Source organism: Odocoileus virginianus, chromosome 1 (assembly GCF_023699985.2).
Source record: "Odocoileus virginianus isolate 20LAN1187 ecotype Illinois chromosome 1, Ovbor_1.2, whole genome shotgun sequence".
Taxonomy (NCBI): Eukaryota; Metazoa; Chordata; class Mammalia; order Artiodactyla; family Cervidae; genus Odocoileus; species Odocoileus virginianus.
The window spans coordinates 59,273,728-59,293,135 of NC_069674.1; the positions used below are offsets into that span (position 1 = coordinate 59,273,728).

At 41.9% G+C, this 19,408-nt stretch overlaps 1 protein-coding gene across 2 annotated transcripts in view; it reads right to left on the reverse strand.

The window, feature by feature from the left end:
- Nucleotides 1–19,408, reverse strand: part of DOCK4 (dedicator of cytokinesis 4) — a 470,931-nt gene that overhangs the window by 23,970 nt on the left and 427,553 nt on the right. For both annotated transcript variants that reach the window (XM_070468527.1, XM_070468524.1), the window contains 3 exons: nucleotides 11,206–11,347; nucleotides 9,435–9,601; nucleotides 5,880–5,966 (listed from right to left, as the gene is read on the reverse strand). In XM_070468527.1, coding sequence (XP_070324628.1) covers nucleotides 5,880–5,966; nucleotides 9,435–9,601; nucleotides 11,206–11,347 — 396 coding nt within the window. The remainder of the gene's footprint in view (nucleotides 1–5,879; nucleotides 5,967–9,434; nucleotides 9,602–11,205; nucleotides 11,348–19,408) is intronic.

Sequence of the window (19,408 nt, forward strand, 5' to 3'; positions counted from 1 at the left end):
AAAGAATAATGTGTAGAAATGTTTATCAATAAATTTTTTTCCATTGGTTCCAGATTGTGATCTTTAATTACTATCCACCACTGAAAAGAATCAGGATTCATAGGAGAAATGGTTGCTTTCAGGTCTGGGGCAAGATTGCACAAGTGAGTCTGGACTACCCAGAGAGCAAGGAAGGCTTCATTAAAGCAGCTGGCCTGCTTTCAATTCACTCTCCTCACAGGAGGGATGTCCTTGGGGAACAGGAAAGAAAGCAGGTGACTGAGGTCTTATCTTCTTGTCAATTAAAGCTTCAATATAGATTAACTGCTAAGAGGAAGAGATGGTATCTATGGAATGCTCTTAGCAGGAAGTCCCCAGCTACAAGATTGCTTACAGTAAATAAACCCAGAGTCCCTCAGGCATGCTGCACTAGCGAATGTTCCACAGAAGTCTGACAACTCTCTGGAGTATAAACTGGAATGATTTACAATTTAAATTTTATGATTCAAATGTGCCCTCTGTACGAGGAACTCTATGAACTTCCCTTAGAGACTCTGCCTCCAGATCTGAATTATTAGTGATACGGGAAAGAAGGATGTGGAGGACAAAACGAGGTCTCAGATATCTCTCTGCTTCATCCCAGCCTCTTGACTGCCTAAAAGTTGTTAGTAAAGTTTGATGCTGATTCCTGTGCTTGATTTGACAACTGGCCTGTGTATTAGTTCAGTGACAAAGACAACTTGGATACTGTCAAAAGGACTGAGGAGCCAACCTGGAAATGCTTTCAATGGGCAAAATGGAACAATGTGAAAAGTAATGAGTAATAATGTGAAAAGTAATGAGTAATAATTGCAATTGTAATAATTGCAACTGAAACAAAACAAATATGTTTAAATCCATGATGCTAAACAAAACTAACAAAATAAAACCCTCTCTGGTCACATTTATAGGGTGTTGTGGGTGCTAAGTCACTTCAGTCATATCTGACTCTCTATGACCCTATGGACTGTAGCCCACCAGGCTCCTCTGTCCATGGGATTCTCCAGGCAAGAATACTAGAGCAGGCTGCCATGCCCTCCTCCAGGGGATCTTCCTGATCCAGGGATTGAATCCACGTTTCTTATGCCCTCTGAATTGACAGGCAGGTTCTTAACCACTGGTGCCACCTGGGAAGCCCTTATAGGGTGTTAGGAAACCAAATTATTATTTTTAAAATTGGTAAATCAAAGGAAAGAAAAAAGTGTTAGACTTCCTTTCCTATACCTTAGGGTAATCAGATTGTCGATGAAGGGATGTTTCTCTATAGAAGTATTCTAATCAATAAATGAAGAAAGAATGATGAAATATCACCCTTTTGTAACCTCTAATAGATTCCTAGACAGGGGCAATGATCAGAGCTGCTTGCCAACCACAGCATATAACACATTCTGAGAAGTAGTCTTGAAAAAAATAAAAGACAAAAAACATTTTATCAAGCTTTTAGATATAGCTGTCAATTTACCAAAAAATGTACCAAATTTACCAAAAGAAACACACTAAATGATCTCACTGATTCATAGCCTGCAAAACACAGGCTCAAGGAAACACTTTAGGATAAACAACCTGATTTCTTCAACAAAAAAGCTGCAAGGAAAAAATAATTTGGGGGAACCTATAGATCAAATGAGATCTAGAAGGTATTTCTACCAATGTGAATGTGTGGCCCTTATCTGGATCCAGGTTCAAACAACAGATGACAAAAGCAAACAAAAACCTATAAAATGAAGAATTAGATAATTGTGAATAAATTGGATATTTTGTGATCAAGGAATTACTGTTAAAATTTTTAGATGGAAAACATAAACACAATAATGGTATTGTGTGTACGTTTCTGATAAATATACAGACTGAAATATTCTTACATAGTGTCTAGGACTGACTTCCAAATAATCCAGTGTAGAAGGGAATGGAGGGAGGTGTAGATGACACAAAATCGGCCTTTTTGATAACTGTTGAAGTAAAATAATGGGTAACTAGGTTTATTATACCTTTTCTCTATTTTTATATGACATAACTTTAGTTTTAAAAAGGAGACTGGCTGCTGTGTACAGAGGTGTCTGCAGCAGGGGGAGGGGAGAAAGACAGAAGCAGATGACCTCTTAGGAGACTGCTTCAAAATCAGGCACTAGATGTATGGCAAAAACCACCACGATACCCTAAAGTAATTAGCCTCCAATTAAAATAAAGTATATGTTAAAAAGAAATCAGGCACTAGATGGCGCCATCAGAAGGGAGTGAGCAGGGCTCAGATGCTGGGTAATTTTGAAAGTACCTAGAGCCACACAACTTTCTGATGGATCTGATGCGAAGTATGATAACATTCTCAGCGGGTAAAGACTCCACCTGCAGTGCAGGAGACACAGGAGGTGGGTTTAATCCCTGGTGGGGAAGACCCCTTGGTGCAGGAAAATGACAACCCATTCCTGTATTCTTGAAAAATCCCAAGGACAGAGGAGCCTGGAGGGCCACAGTCCATGAGGTCACAGTCAGATACAACTGAGCGACTAAGCACACCCGTGATAATATTGGGGCTTCCCAGCTGGCACCAGTGGTAAAGAACACTCCTGTCAGTGCAGGAGTCACAGGAGATGCAAGTTTGATCCCTGGGTTGGGAAGGTCCCCTGGAGGAGAGCATGGCAACCTATTCCAGTATTCTTGCCTGGAGAATCCCATGGACAGAAGAGCCTGCAGGTGTATACAGGATCACAAAGAGTCAGATACGACTGAAACAACTTAGCATAGCACACAGCACATGAGAATACTGTCATTATCTTTAAGGCTTAAAAATATCATTATCTGTACATTCTATTTTATAGCTTTTTCACCATGTTTAAAATGTTTTAAATAAGCTTATTTTTAATCAGAAATATTTTGTTTTAAAAACAATTACTGAGGAAACAGTAGTTCAAAGAGGCTTATCATCTTTGAAAGAATGGGATAATATGTTCAATAATGTTCTGGGGTCATGATTTAGAGAATAAAGGCCCATTATCTCATCTGAAATCTTTGCTGCCAGATGTTTCAGAACTCAGAATTTTTCTGAGTTCTTCAGAAAGGTAACATAGGGCACCTACAGTATATTACACCATCCTCAGGCAGGGTCTGAAGAAGTTTCCTTTAATCAAATGTGTTAATATTTCTGTAGTAAAGTATATGATTAGTCATACTAAGTGAGATAAAGATCATAAATGGTCTTAGATTGGGTTAGGTGTATTCACAACTGAATTTTGGAGCCAAACTTATAAAAACATCTTTTGGTACTCAGAATCTTTTAGAGTTTGGTAAGGTCCAAAAGGAATTTCAATTTAGTGTGGCACATACGTCTTGAGTGCCCCAATCATCAGGACCTTCTACACTGGCAGTTAAAGCAGGAAACCAACAACACTAATAGAAGATGGGGATATGCCAGGCAGCGGGGATAAGAGAAAGACACGAGGTTGTCACAAGTGGGTAGGGCCCAGTTGGATTTGTTCTGTTTGCCAGTGTAAGACTGCATATCCTAATAAAGTAGGCAGCTGCTATTTGAAAGGCTGTGTTTAGTAACTCTCCCTTAATCACTATCAGCATGCTGCTTTTTATTAGCAGGCTGTGTGTGTGTGTATAATACTTCTAAGGTTAGGAACACTGGTGAGACTTCACAGAATTTGCTGCTCTGGGTAGCAAGTAGCTGACAAGGCTCTCAGAAGCATCAACGCAGCAAGGATGACTAAGAACATTCCTGTGGTTTGGGCCCGTGCCGTTCAGCAGGCAGCGACACTTTTAAGACTTCCCGAGTGCTGGGCTCAGCAGCCTCTTCCACAGGAGGCCACGGGGTCCACCATGGAAGCAGCCAGCTCTGGACCCTTGATTCAGACTCGACAAGCACACACCCACACTGGTGTAATCTGCCGGATGGAGTGCAGTTTGTGAAGAGAGCTGTATGAATTTTTTAGCCTTGCAAAATGAAAATGCCGTTAAATCCCTAGCGTGATTGAACAGAATAAGCTGAGGGTGGTGTCGATGCTTAGAGAGACTGCAGGCAGGACAAGCCATTCTTGGAAGACAATTTAGGTGGGCTCTGCTCTTATGGATTCATTGACAGAGGGGTTTGTTACCTAAAAAAGGAAGGGGCTACATTACATTTTCACGATTGGCACATTTTTCCATCAGGACTGTGGCAAAGGGCTGGCCCCTGACATAATGGATATGCCAAGGGTGGGAGGGGGGGTTCTTGGGGGTATAGGTCTGTGGCTGACAGCAAGGGGCTGGGGCCTTGATAACTGCTGGGGAGGGGTTCTCACCCCATGGCTGCCCTCCACAAACGCTGTCTCCCTTCCCACAGCACGGGGCATGTTTTACAACCAAAGGCTCCTCAGTTCTGCAAGGAGACCCAACCAGTCCCTCCTAAAGGAAATCAGTCCTAAATATTCATTGGAAGGACTGAGTCAAAGCTGAAACTCCAATAGTTTGGCCACCTGATGCGAAGAACTGACTCATTAGAAAAGACCCTGATGCTGGGAAAGATTGAGGGCAGGAGGAGAAGGGGAAGACAGGATGAGATGGTTGGATGGCATCACTGACTCAACGGACATGAGTTTGAGTAAACTCTGGGAGTTGGTGATGGACAGGGAGGCCTGGCGTGCTGCAGCCCATGGGGTCGCAAAGCGTCAGACACGACTGAGCGACTGAACTGAACTGGACTGCTCTTGGTTGCTGTGATTCCCACATTCTCAGTGATACCCGCTGATTGCTCCACTGGAGCTCAGGGAGAACAGTGCAGCGGCATCCTTCCCCTGTGAACTGTCACCGCACGGACCTACTGTGTGTCAGATACTGTGCTGGGCTTGACACTGGCCTCTCACTGCTTATAAGGCTAGAAGAAATAAACATACCTGGCTTTGGAGTCAGAAAAATCTGGGTTTGAGTTTATCCTTTTTCAGTATCTTGCTACGGGATCTGTGGCAAAGGCTTTTAACCTCTTGTCAAAACTTATGAAAAGAGAGGTAAGAATATGTACCTTGGACATGGAGAAATGAGAGCCACAGCACACTGTTGGTGGGAATGTAAATTGGTTCACCTTAGAAAATAGGATGGAAGTTCCTCAAAAACTAAAAACAGAGTTACCATATAATCCAGCAATCCTATTCCTGGCTATACAGCGAAAAAAAAAAAAAAAGAAAATACGAATTCAAAAAGATACACGCACCTCAGTGTTCAGAGCAGCATTGTGTACAACAGCCAAGATATGCAAACAACCCAAGTGTCCACCCACAGATGAATGGACAGAGAAGATAGAGGCGATGTATATAATTGCATATATATACACACACATACACACAATGGAATATTACTCAGCCATAGAAAAGAATTAAATCTGCAACAATGTAGATGAACCTAGAGGGTATTATACTTAGTGAAATAAGTCAAAGAAAGATAAACACTCTTATCACTTACATGTGAAATCTGAAAATAAAGAAATGCAAATAACAAAAGAAAAATGCATACATACCTTGTAGCTTCGACATGGTAATTAAATAAGATAATGAAGATAACTTTCTTCCACTGAAGATAAACAGTGAAGGTCTCATAGCTAGAGTGGTTAGGGGAGCTGGAATTTCAGTTTCTCTAACTCAGGGCCTGAGGTGTTGACACATTGCCGTCAGAGCTATTTTGCAGGGATCACTCAGAGTGGCTGGGCTAGGCCAATGCGTCCCCTTCCAGCTTTCATCATAGCAGTCAACATCACAAACATTCACTAGCTTACTATGAGTGTTTCCAGGGACTTGGAGTCCAAAGCAGAAGAGTGAATACATGGCCTGACTCCAGGTGAACAACTGTGCTGAGCAAGTATTCAATACTCGAGAATAAGCTCTGATCCTTACCACTTCACGCTTCTCCACTTCAAACCAGCGAGAAATTCCAGGTAAACTCTGCACCAAGTATAGTGATGTTCTTTCCACCCAGAGACTCTATGAAATACAAAACAAATTAAGTCCCCAAGTTACCTTCTTTCCAGTTACTGAGCAATGACTAATGTTTGTCGTTCAATTTTACCAAGTTCTCAGTCTTTGTCAGCTTTTCTTTAGTATTCATTTCAGTGCTTCAGCAACCTCCTTGCACTCAGGAAGCTATCTCAGTAAGATATGCTGAAGCTTACGTTAATTTCATTGTATATAATCTGAAACTTTCTTTTTGTGCAGAATACATGATCTACTTCAGACAGTAACCTTAAAAATGTAAAAACAGGTCATCACATTCTTTCCTTTTTCTCTAAATTTCCAATTTTAAGTTTCTCAACTCCTCAAGGGGGTCTAGCCATTTTTACTTGGAATGGGATACAGTATCAGCTAATCGTCATGAGATTAGAATAACAGAATCCTCAAGGAGGAATGGGCTTTAGGAATCTCATAGCCTAATCTTTCTGTATTAAAGATGACAGACACCAGCCCTCCAAAAGCCACGTGTACTGTGCTGTGCTTAGTCGTGTCTGACTCTCTGTGACTCCATGGGCTGTAGCCCATCAGGCACCTCTGTCCACGGGGATTCTCCAGGCAAGAATACTGCAGTGGGTAGCCTATTCCTTCTCCAAGGGATCTTCCTGACACAGGAATTGAACCAGGGTCTCCTGCATTACAGGCAGATTCTTAACCAGCTGAGCTGCCAGGGAATCCCAAGAGGCATGTGACCTGCTCAAAGCAATATCCTCATCATCTGTACTGCCAGCCCCAGGACCCCTGCACGAGAACACCTGACTGCCACATGGCTCCAGTTACTGGGCCATCTGCACTGCTATGATCCAGGAAGACCCGTACTTAGAGCTGGGCCTCCCTCTGGCCAGGATGAGCACCCCCATGACACATGCAATCACAGGTGCCTTTGGTAAGAGCTGCTGTTGACAATGGGTCTCTCTCTTTTCCCCAGGCTTCTGCATTTCCGCCTCATGTTTTCTGGTTAAACAAAGCGCATTCCCACGTGTAGTAAGCCTGACAAAGTTCCTGAAACACTGCCATTTACTCAACAGCAACAACAAATCGAAGGATTTCTTTGTGCCAGCCAAGATCTAATGAGACGAATATGGCAGCAGCCCTGTGACAGGAGGCCAGAGCACTCTGCTGGTGATGAGGGGCAAAGCAGATCAAGAAGGGCTCAGGGGGCTTCCCTGGTGTCTCAGTGGAAAAGAATCCACCTGCCAATGCAGGAGACATAGGTTTGATCCCTGATCCGGGAAGATGCCACATGCTGAAGAGCAACTAATCACATGTGCAACAACTATTGAGCCTGTGTTCTAGAGCTGGGGAACCACAGCTACTGAGCCCACATGCCCTAGAGGGTGCTCTGAACAAGAGCAGCCACCACAGTGAGAAGCCCGAGCCCCCGTCTGCTGCAACTAGAGAAAAGCCTGAGTATTAACGAAGACCCAGCACAGATTTAAAAAAACAGAAGGCTCAGGGAGAAGAGAGAGGAACAGCCCAGGTGCTGGGAAACCAGGAGGGAGCAGCACACGAGGCAGCCTGTGGGAGGAGGACCGTGCTTCACTGGGGAGGTGACACGTGAGCGGAATTTTGAAGAGTGAGTAGGAGTTTGCCAGGCGGAGAGCGGGGGAAGCGGCGCAGGCAGCAGGAAGCAGAGACGCTAGCGGCTTGTGAAAGGGCATGGCAGGAGATGGAGGGAGAGCTCCGCGCTGCCAGAGCTGAGAGTGGGTGAGTGGGCTGCAGCAGAGATGAGGCTTCTGGAAGGGCAGTTTGGAGCCAGATGCTGAGGGCTGTGAGCACAGGAAAAAGCAGCCAGATTTATTATTTTTTTTAAGGAGGGTTGCTACACCATTGATAAATATTTAAAGTGATAGCCAAAAGGAAATGTGGCGCAGCAGAAAAAGCAATGGAGAAGGCATCAGAAGATGGACATTCCAGTGCAGGGTCTGGGGTGGTGAGCATGCCATTCTGAGCAAGTCACCTGCCTGATTCTGGGGGACCTTGGACTTTTTACCTACTGGAAACTTGCAGTGAAAACTATATTATACACTAATGATCTTTAATCAGTTTGGCAAGGCAGAAAGAAAAATTATCCAGAGGGATTAGAAAATGGTCATGGATCTTTTCAGTAACATCGTAGTGTTATTTTCCAGTGGTTTCCTGGCCTTGATGTTTAACCCATCAACGTCCTTGCCCAAAGGACCGTGCTTTGCTCAGTCTCATCATAACACTGCAAAACTATCCAGCTTTCTCTCTGATCACTTGCTTGTGAGCAATTCTGGAGTTACTGTGAGGAGTACTGAAACTTGGGCAGGAGTGACAGGCGAGTTCACATCAGACAATCATAGCTGATAATGTTAGAAGAACATTTTCCAGCTTCTCTGATGGCTCACTTGGTAAAGAATCCACCTGCAATGCAGGAAACCCTGGTTTGATTTCAGAGTCAGGAAGATCCTCTGGAGAAGGGATAGGCTACCCACTCCAGTATTGTTGGGTTTTCCTGGTGGCTCAGCTGGTAAAGAATCCGCCTGCAATGCGGGAGACCTGGGTTCAATCCCTGGGTTGGGAAGATCCCCTGGAAAAGGGAAAGACTACCCACTCTAGTATTCTGGCCTGGAGAATTCCATGGACTGTATAGTCCATGGGGTTGCAAAGAGTCAGACATGCTGAGCGACTTTCACTTCACTGCGATGAAAGAAGCTAAGCCAAGTCACCCAGGATCCTAGGTTCATTTTACATTTTTTTGCTTAGGGGCAGATACTGGGGATCTGTATGGTCTCATTTTGTCACTGTTATCAAGGAAAGGGCAGATTATAATTTATGTGTGGAACAATTTCATCCCTTTCCCCCAGTAGGGCTTGCCTACTGAGAAACCTTGCCCTTTCTGGCTGAGAGAGAACTAGCAAGGCTTATCAGAACTGAGGATGGAAAACTCAACCCATGCAAAGAATCTATGGTTGGTCCTCTCAGAAGTCTGAGTTACACATCATTCTATTAAGAAAAAGCAGCAAAAGACAGCACAGTCTCTCTCACTGGGCCAGGAGCCCCCCAGTGGTTCTATCTCAGAATCAGCTGTTCCTTCAGTATCCTTCACTCATGGCAGTCTCCTGTATCGGAGATTAAATACCTGAGGTTCCCACAGTTAGTTCAACATGAACGAATGGTGGACTGAGCTGAACCCCGAGATCTCGAAAACTGGACAGAGGACCACTGCCATTAGAATCATCATAAACTTTGGGGCCTCCTCTGTGACCCAATGAGTCAGAATTTCCAGGCCAAGAAATCTGCTTGGTTAGAAAACACCCCCTGTCACCCTGATACATGGTAGAATTTAAGAATAATTAGACCACCTTCTAGTTTTATCACCTGACTGTATCTTGAGTAAATATTTAACAAGCATCTTGATAAAAAAAAAAGCTCTCAGTCTATTTGAGGAAACCATGTGTCACAGGAATTGCTCAGTACCTTGAATTCATTCTCTTTATCTTTCGTGCCTTTGTGAAACGGTCTGTCGTAGCGGAATTTCCAGATGTGATTCACTTTATAGAAACTTTTGATGTTGTCTGGGACACCTTCTCTCTGAAGGACCTCCTGGCTCTCTGGGATGGGAGTCACGGCGTATATCTGCAAATCTAGGATTCAAGAGTCAAGGAGGGAACCTGATTTGGCAGACTCTCTGGGGCGTCTGCTCAACCTGAGCTATGGCAGAAAGAAAGGGATGGCGAACAATTGAGTGTTTCTATTGGGGTAAAGCCAAAACTGCCAAGAAGGTACCAAGAACTCAGTTCATAGCAAATCACTTCTCAAACTATAAGCCTTAAAATAGCTTCACATAGGTCATTCTGACAAAGTATCAGTTTGAAATTTCTATGTCCTGTGAATTCATTTATCACAGATTTTTTTGGGGGTGGGGGTGGGTTTGAATGGCTTGGATCCTAGGTACTAAGGATTGAATTCATTTTAACCCTTGTTTGTGAGGCTCTGATCTTTAGTGCATGTATGGTCCTTTTAAAATGTGTTTGTTTGTAAAATAATATAAATACCTATGCAACCAAAGACAGCAACCAGTACTGATAGTAACTCATATATTCCCTGTCTCTAGCCTTTGCACATTTGAGGTATCCACTCTCCCAAACCTTGTATTGATAAGCTGAGTGTTTAGCTATAGTTGGTATTTTTGAAAACTATATTAAAGGGGTATTATATTTACTTATACATTTACCATCTTTTCTTCTCATTCAAAGAAAGATGGCAAAATCTTTTCCCTTAAGTAATTGCTTGCTTCTGGTACATTTAAGTTTCTACTTTGGAATGGTATCCGTAATTTTCAGGGGGGAATTTCTGATCTTCTTTAAGATTGCCAATTTCAGGAAGAGAGACAACAATTCACAAAGGAGTGCTGGGGCGAATTCCCTTTGTCTCTAATGCCTCTGTAATTTCAGTTGAGTTGTTTATGTTTGCACAAATGGGAGTGTCAACTACACGACAATTGTTAAATGCTGTCTGGAATGCCATGGCTGAGTCCCTGAAAGATATGAGGCTACCTCCTCCTCTTCCCTTTCATTCAGAATAAAAATATTAAGGGAAAAGTGGGTAAGTGATATATGCCAGTAAACATAATGCTATCATTTCCTTGAACTGAAGTAGTTTCTATAGAGTGTATATGAGTATGTGTGTGCACACACGTGCATGCATGCATCCATGCACACTCAGTTGCGTCTGGCTCTTTGAGACTCCATGGACTGTAACCCAACAGGCTCCTCTGTCCACGAAATTCCTTGGGCAAGAATATTTGAGTGGGTTGCCATTTCCTTCTCCAGGGGATCTTCCCAATGCAGGGATCAAACCAAGTCTCATGCAGTGGCGGATGGGTTCTTTACCAATGAGCCACCTGGGAAGCCCATTTCTACAGGGGATGCCAGAGCAAAATTATTCTAGGGGAAATCCCTAAAAAGGAGCTTTAAAAGCAGGGTTGAGATATAGAAAAGCTGCAACTAAAAGGAAAAAAGAATTCTCTTAACAGAATCCTTAAGGGATTTCTTTTCAACTGACATTATGAGAATACCTAGCATAATTCTGTTTGGAAGGAGCTAAGCTAAAATTAAGATGATGAGAAAGAAGGAGAGTGAAACAGGGCTATTGACAAGGGGCCAGTGCCTGAAGCACCTGCACAGAAACACTGCAGCCAAAGGCCAGTGGGACCTAGTCAGAATCCGGCCTTTCTAGGTGTGGATACACTGAGCTTCTGCCTGGAAGATGGTCTCATCGGGTTGGTTGGCATGCTGCATGGCGATGGCGTGGGGGAACTCGTTCAGCATTCTCTGCTGGAAGGCCTCCAGTCTTTCGTAGTCATGCCCTCGACACACAAACTCTTTATTCTGGAGGTAAAATCAGAAAAAGAAACATTAGGACTATGCAATTGAGTGCAATCACTACAGAGAGAAGCCAAAATATGCAACACTGGCAGTAACTAAGTATAGGCCCAACATCAATAGAATATAACCGAAAAAAGCACACTGGAACAGTCTAGAGAATTTGTCCGAATATTAAAAATACAGGGCAAAGGTCATAAGCAACATCAGGTTCACCTGCTTGAGGTGCAAAGGGGTGTCTGGTTCTCAGAGCACCAAAGTACAAAACAAAGCAATCGTGTTCCCTCCAAATGTTAGTGAACACATGTTACAGACTATTTTAAAAACTGTATGACAAAGTTAAGCAGGCAAATTCTCAATTTTGAAGAAATCGAAGTAACTGCAATCCCTAAAAATACATTTTATGCATCCTTTCTATAAAGGTCACAGAGATTGGCCTTAACCCTTTCACTCTCTGAGATCCTTCCATGGAGAGGAAGGCCAAGCCGCCTGCATGCCAGCTCTCAGCAGGGCTGCTCCTGCAAGCATCCTGGCCATCCCTGACTCCATTCAGCATCTTGTAGCCAGAACCTCTGCTAACTGACTGAAGCCAAGATTGGGGACGTTTAAGGTCTTGCTAAATGTTGGACAAATCTTTGTCTGTTTCTGTTTTGTTTTTACAATATATATAAATATTCTGTTAGGACTCTCTCATTCAGGTAAGAAAGGTGAAGTTTATCCTTGATGGAGGCCACAGAGCTGGCAGGATGGGGACCTTCTCAACAAGTACCTTCATGATCTGGTTATCGATATGGAACAACACTTCCTGACAGTTTAAAGTGAAAGTATTAGTCGCTCAGTCATGTCCTACTCTTTGCGACCCCATGGACCACAGCCCGCCAGCCTCCTGTATCCATGGAATTCTTCAGGTGAGACTATAGAAATGGGTAGCCATTCCCTTACCAGGGGGTATTCCCGGCCCAGGGATCAAACCCAAATCCAGTGCAGGCGGATTCTTGACGGTCGTGACCTACCAGGGAAGTTTAATGATAGTCTAATGATAATGAAATTATAATTGTTAAGCACAGCCAGCACATACCATATTTAACCCAAAGAAACTTGAGAGGGTGTCCCCCACCCCCATTTTGTAGCTTGGAGCTGAGGATCAAGATCATTACATACTTTGTCCACATGTATGAGATTTAAGCTCAGGTCTGAGTTCAAGGCCTTAGCTCCCTCTGTTCCAAACATGCCTGGTACATGGAAAAACTCCTAAGAGCTACGGAGACCAAGAAAGACTGTGGGATAAGATGCCCTGAAGATCTTTAAGGAGTAAAGTGCTTCGTGGTCTGGGGAGTTAAGGCCCAAAGATCTCAGCAGTTCTCAGTTCTGGGAGGTTTCTGTGATTGCACCAAATGCACAGAGGAAGTACTCTGGGCCAGAGTGAGGAAGTCAGAAACCACTCTGGGAAAGGGGCTCAGGGTTGCAGCTGAGAAAAAGCAGCTGCAGGCAGAGGAACCAACAGAAGTGAGCTCTGAGAACCTGCTACAATGCCTGACAAGCCACTCAATAAGCCAATAAACCCTTGAGAAACACAAGCTAAGACAGACTCCTTAGGAATCAGGATTGCCCTCCCCACAAACAATCCTATATTTAAAATTTCTTGATTGAAGTCATACCTTCTGATGATGTGTTATTTAATTTTCTCAAAAGATATTCGACAAGGACCTACTGTATAGCAAAGGGAACTCTACTCACGACTCTGTAATAACCTATATGAGAAGAAAATCTAAAAAATAATAGATACATGTATCAGTTCAGTTCAGTCGCTTAGTCGTGTCTGACTCTTTGCGACCCCATGGACTGCAGCACGCCAGGCCTCCCTGTCCATCACCAACTCCCAGAGTTTACTCAAACTCATGTCCGTTGAGTCAGTGATGCCATCCAACCATCTCATCCTGTCTTCCCCTTCTCCTCCTGCCCTCAATCTTTCCCAGCATCAGAGTCTTTTCAAAAGAGTCAGCTCTTTACATAAGGTGGCCAAAGTATTGGAGTTTCAGCTTCAACATCAGTCCTTACAATGAACACCCAGGACTGATCTTCAGGATGGACTGGTTGGATCTCCTTGCAGTCCAAGAGACTCTCAAGAGTCTTCTCCAACAACACAGTTCAAAAGCATCAATTCTTTGGTGCTCAGCTTTCTTTATAGTCCAACTCGGAGAAAGATTGGCCAAAGAGGCCTTCTGATTGCCAGCTACATCCATACATGACTATTGGAAAAACCATAGCTTTGACTAGACAGGCCTTTGTTGGCAAAGTAACATCTCTGCTTTTTAATATGCTGTCTAGGTTAGCCATAGCTTTTCTTCCAAGGAGCAAGCATCTTTTAACTTCATGGCTGCAGTCACCATCTGCAGTGATTTTGGAGCCCCAAAAAATAAAGTCTGTCACTGTTTCCATTGTTTCCCCAACTATTTGCCATGAAGTGATGGGACCAGATGCCATGATCTTCGTTTTCTGAATGTTAAGCTTTAAGCCAACTTTTCCACTCTCCTCTTTCACTTTCATCAAGAGGCTCTTCACTTTCTGCCATAAGGGTGGTGTCATCTGCATATCAGGTTATTGATATTTCTCCCGGCAATATTGATTCCAGCTTGTGCTTCCTCCAGCCCAGTGTTTCTCATGAGGTACTCTGCATATAAGTTAAATAAGCAGGGTGACAATATACAGCCTTGACGTCCTCCTTTTCCTATTTGGAACCCATCTGTGGTTCCATGTCCAGTTCTAATTGTTGCTCTCTGACCTGCATACAGGTTTCTCAAGAGGCAGGTCAGGTGGTCTGGTATTCCCATCTCTTTCAGAATTTTTCAGTTTATTGTGATCCACACAGTCAAAAGCTTCGGCATAGTCAATAAAGCAGAAGTAGATGTTTTTCTGGAACTCTCGTACTTTTTTTGATGACCCAGCAGATGTTGGCAATTTGATCTCTGGTTCCTCTGCCTTTTCTAAAACCAACTTGAACATCTGGAAGTTCTCGGTTCATGTATTGCTGAAGCCTGGCTTGAAGAATTTTGAGCATTACTTTACTAGCGTGTGAGATGAGTGCAACTGTGCAGTAGTTTGAGCATTCTTTGGCATTGTCTTTCTTAGGGATTGGAATGAAAACTGACCTTTTCCAGTCCTGTGGCCGCTGCTGAGTTTTCCAAATTTGCTGGCATATTGAGTGCAGCACTTTCACAGCATCATCTTTTATTTTATTTATTTATTTTATTGTGGTGGTTTTTGCCATACATTCACATGAACCAGCCATGGGTACACATGTATTCCCCACCATGAACCTCCCTCCCACCTCCCTTTTGAAATAGCTCAGCTGGAATTCTCTCACCTCTACTAGTTTTGTTCATAGTGATGCTTCTTAAGGCCCACTTGACTTTGCATTCCAGAATGTCTGGCTATAGGTGAGTGATCACACCATTGTGATTATCTGGGTTGTGTAGATCTTTTTTGCATAGTTCTTCTGTGTATTCTAGCCACCTCTTCTTAATGTCTTCTGGTTCTGTTAGGCTCATACCATTTCTTTCCTTTATTGTGCCCATCTTTGCATGAAATGTTCCCTTGGTATCTCTAATTTTCTTGAAAAGATCTCTAGTCTTTCCCATTCCATTGTTTTCCTCTATTTGCATTGATCATTGAGGAAGGCTTTCTTATCTCTCCTTGCTATTCTTTGGAACTCGGCATTCAAATGGGTTTATCTTTCCTTTTCTCCTTTGCCTTTCACTTCTCTTCTTTTCTCAGCTATTTGTAAGGCCTCCTCAGACAACATCTTGCTTTTTTGCATTTCTTTTCTTGGGGCTGGTCTTGATCACTGCCAATGACTGTGGTCATTGATCACATTGTCAGGAACCTCTGTCCACAGTTCTTCAGGCACTCTTGTCTATCAGATCTAATCCCTTAAATCTATTTTTCACTTCCATTGTATAACCTAAGGGATTTGATTTAGGTCATACCTGAATGGTCTAGTGGTTTTCCCTACTTTCTTCAATATAAGTCTGAATTTGGCAATAAGGAGTCATGATCTGAGCCACAGATACATGTATACATGTAACTGAGTTGCTTTGCTGTATGCCTGAAACTAACACAACATTGTAAATCAACTATACTCAGTATAAAATGAAAAAATTTAAATATAATAAATTTGCTTGATAAAATAAGATAATACATATCTTCTTGCATATTACTGAAGTCCCCAAATAAGTACCTGAAAACTGAAACAGTTCTAAAGCAATGCTCATCCGTCACAACAGTTTGTAAAATCAGGGGAATGCCTCTAAGTATAAGGTCATTCAAAGGTAGTAAGAAATCATTTTGGAATAAACATAAATTTGGGGCCTGATATTTGAGTTATGGAGAAATAAAAAGGAGTTAAGCTTTCTTTCCATCAATTATTTTTTAAAACCACAGTTTTGAGATATAGTTCACAAGCCATAAAATTTACCCTTTTATAGTATGCGATTCAGTTGTTTTTGGTATATTCACAGAGTTGTGCAACTATCAGCATTATGTAATTTCAGATTATTTGCATTACTGCAAAAAGAAATTTGTACCCATTAGCAGTCACTCCCCAACTCCCCCTCCCCTTGGCACCTGGCAGCCACTAATCTACTTTCAGTTTCCATGGATTTACCTAGTCTGTACATTTCATATAAATGGAAATACATAACATGTGACCTTTTGTAACTGGCTTCTTTCACTTAACATAATATTATCAAGGTTCACCCATTTTGTAGCGTTATCAGTACTTCATTCTTTTCTTATTGCTGAATATTCCATTGTATAGCTATACCATATTTTATGTATCCATTCATCAGTGGATGGACATTTGGACTGTTTCTACTTTTAGGCAATTGAGAATGCTGCTGCTGTGAATACTCATGTACATGTCTTTGTGTGGCTCTGGATGCTGGGAAAGATTGAGGGCAAGAGAAGGGGGCAACAGACAGTGAGATGGTTGTATGACATCATTGACTCCACAGACATGAGTTTGAACAAACTTCAGGAGTCAGTGAAGGACAGGGAAGCATAGCATGCTGCAGTCCATGGGGTCACAAACAGTTGGACAGGACTTAGTGACTGAACAACAACAATTTGTTAATAATTAATTTTTAAAATTGTCTTTCTTTAAAAAGGAAATATATACCTATGGGATAAAAAATTCCCAAATAGTATAAGCATACAATAAAAAGTAAGTATCTTTCCCATCCTTGATCTCAGTCATCCTCCTCAGACAAATCACTATTCAAAGATTTTATGCATTTAAACACTGTCAATAAAGAACTCATTTTCCACGAGGGTTAAAAAAAAGCTACCTCAATCACACAAACATATTAATTTATTTGAGCTTTAAAAATTATCAGGAAATGGATCACACAATGAAAGGAAATTTTTAAAGTTGATATTTGTTTTTAAATCAAAGAACAGACTAGATAGAACCTGATTTCTTAAAAAGTCTAGTCCCGTGATTCCAAAGGGTGCAGTGCCATTTAGAAACCAATAGAGGGTGACACTTCTCTTTCATTTAGAAGGAAATGCCATTTATTTCTAGAAAAGCTGTTTTCAAAAGAAAGATGATATATTGATCTATTCCAATTGATATATTAACAGAATTCACTTTATTAGCTGATATGTCTTCTAATTTGCCAGATTTCCTTTAAAATTATGGCTCCTAAACTACTTCTGACCTTTAAAAATCTTCACTTTTAATTAACACTAATCACACATACACAATAGAGATCTATGGTACTTTATAATATACTTGTTAGCTGAATTCAGAATTTGATCAGGGCTACAATACAACTTTTATGGGCTGCTTTCTCTATTAAAAATATTAAAAATCATACTGTATGACTCATTTGGTATAACGACAAATATATCAATAATAACCTAATGTACAATATACACTATTAAATAACAATCCATTGTATAGTATACACTATGGGATTCCCTGATTGCTCAACAGATAAAGAATCTGTCTGCAATGCAGGAGATGCAGGTTCAATCTCTGGATTGAGAAGATCTCCTGGAGGAGGAAATGGCAACCTACTGCAGTATTCTTGCCTGGAAAATTCCATGGACAGAGGAGTCTGGCAGGCAGTCCATGGGGTTGCAAACAGTTGGGCATGACAGTGTGCACTCACACCCATAATATACACTATAATATATATTTTAACATTTTCTTTAACCTGAAAGTTCACTGTTTTCTTCTGATTTTTAAAATGGACTTTAGAAAGATGGTAACGATAACCCTATATGCAAAACAGAAAAAGAGACTCAGATGTATAGAACAGACTTGTGGACTCTGGGAGAAGGCGAGGGTAGGATGTTTCAAGAGAACAGCATTGAAACATGTATATTATCTAGGGTGAAACAGATCAACAGCACAGGTTGGTGCATGAGACAAGTGCTCAGGCCTGGTGCACTGGGAAGACCCAGAGGGATCGGGTGGAGAGGGAGGTGGGAGGGGGGACTGGGATGGGGAATACATGTAAATCCATGGCTAATTCGTTTCAATGTATGACAAAAACTACTGTAATGATGTAAAGTAATTAGCCTCCAACTAATAAAAATAAATGGAAAAAAAAAAAAGAAAACAGTTTTATGAACCATCTACGAATATTATGGTCCCTAAGCACTGTACCTACTCTCTGTATAATGGATCAGGTAGCGCTGAGTATGATATGGAAAAAAGCAGAATCATTGCATTATTTTGAGCCAAGAGAAGAAGGGGTGGTCTGCAGCATAAGAATCATGTCTTGGCCCTACTGTGGGGTCTCCAGCCCTCTGTGCTGCTCACAGCTCCAGAATGTCCCTCCTCCCCTTAGAACTTGGACCCAGACCCTGCACTCTCCAGGAAGTGGCTGATGACAGCCCAGGACCAGCGTGTCCACTTTGAAGACACAGTCTTTCAAATTCAGTTAAGTGTTCTGAATTTGCCACTAGTTTTGACTTGGAATGAAGCTTTCCTCTGTCTGCAGGCAGGTCCATCTGCAGAGCTGACAATGTGACATGTCCATCATGTGGATCCTCCTTAACCCAGCAAAGGGATTTTACTTAGGTCTGTGTGGTACCCAAATACATGGTTATTTCAATCAGTTAGACGACTGATTTGCTTTCTGAGCATTTGTTTTATGCGATACTAAGTGAATCTTTGCCTATGGTGTTTAGGTATTTTATACATATATATATATATACACACATACATATATATCTTCATTCTGAAAGGCAGATACATGAATGATTATTAAAGAAGCAGTGAAGTCAAATGTTTCTCCTCTCTGTCCTCCTTCAAGTATCCCCATCCTGTATCTATTCATAGGTACCAACAGCTAAAGGAAGATATTTAAGATTTAAACTTTGTACTGAATTCATTCAATGTTACAAATTATTCCAAACACTCCTCCTCAGTTGCTGGAGAAGGTGCATTCTCCTCCTTTCCAATGCTTTTAGGTGAGTATAAATGAGATGTTACAAACTGAAGTGTTATGTAAGTTATTTCAGCACATAAGAGACTACTTGGCCAAATGCGAACGGTGGTAAGAATGGAGTCAAATATTTTATTATCTGGTAGGTACTTTAGAAAGTCGAAAATTTCCCTTTGTAGAAAGTTTCTACTAGCAATAAGTTGAACCTCTTTGCTGGGTGGCATTTACCTTTTCAAAGTCAGCTAGGACAAACAATGGTCCTCTGGACCCTGGAGGCAGTTTCCACAAGATGTGAAACTGTTGTGTTTTCTGTGGTCTACGACCCCCAGGCCCTGTAGCGCCCGCCATTTTTCTCTAGACTAACTCTATGGAAATTGCAGGCTGAACAGAAGTAATGCTACCAATCATACAAGGGAAACAACTGTAATTGCCAAAGATTGCTCATAATATATAATAAGCTTTGAAATGTAGGAAGAAAATTCAACTGATTGTTTGAAATCTTGGGAAATTATTCAAAACAAGGCATTCTATGAGTATGGGGTTTGCAAACTAAAGTTAGAAGAGAATCTCGTAATGTTATTACCTGCCTTAAAAGGAAAATATGTCATTC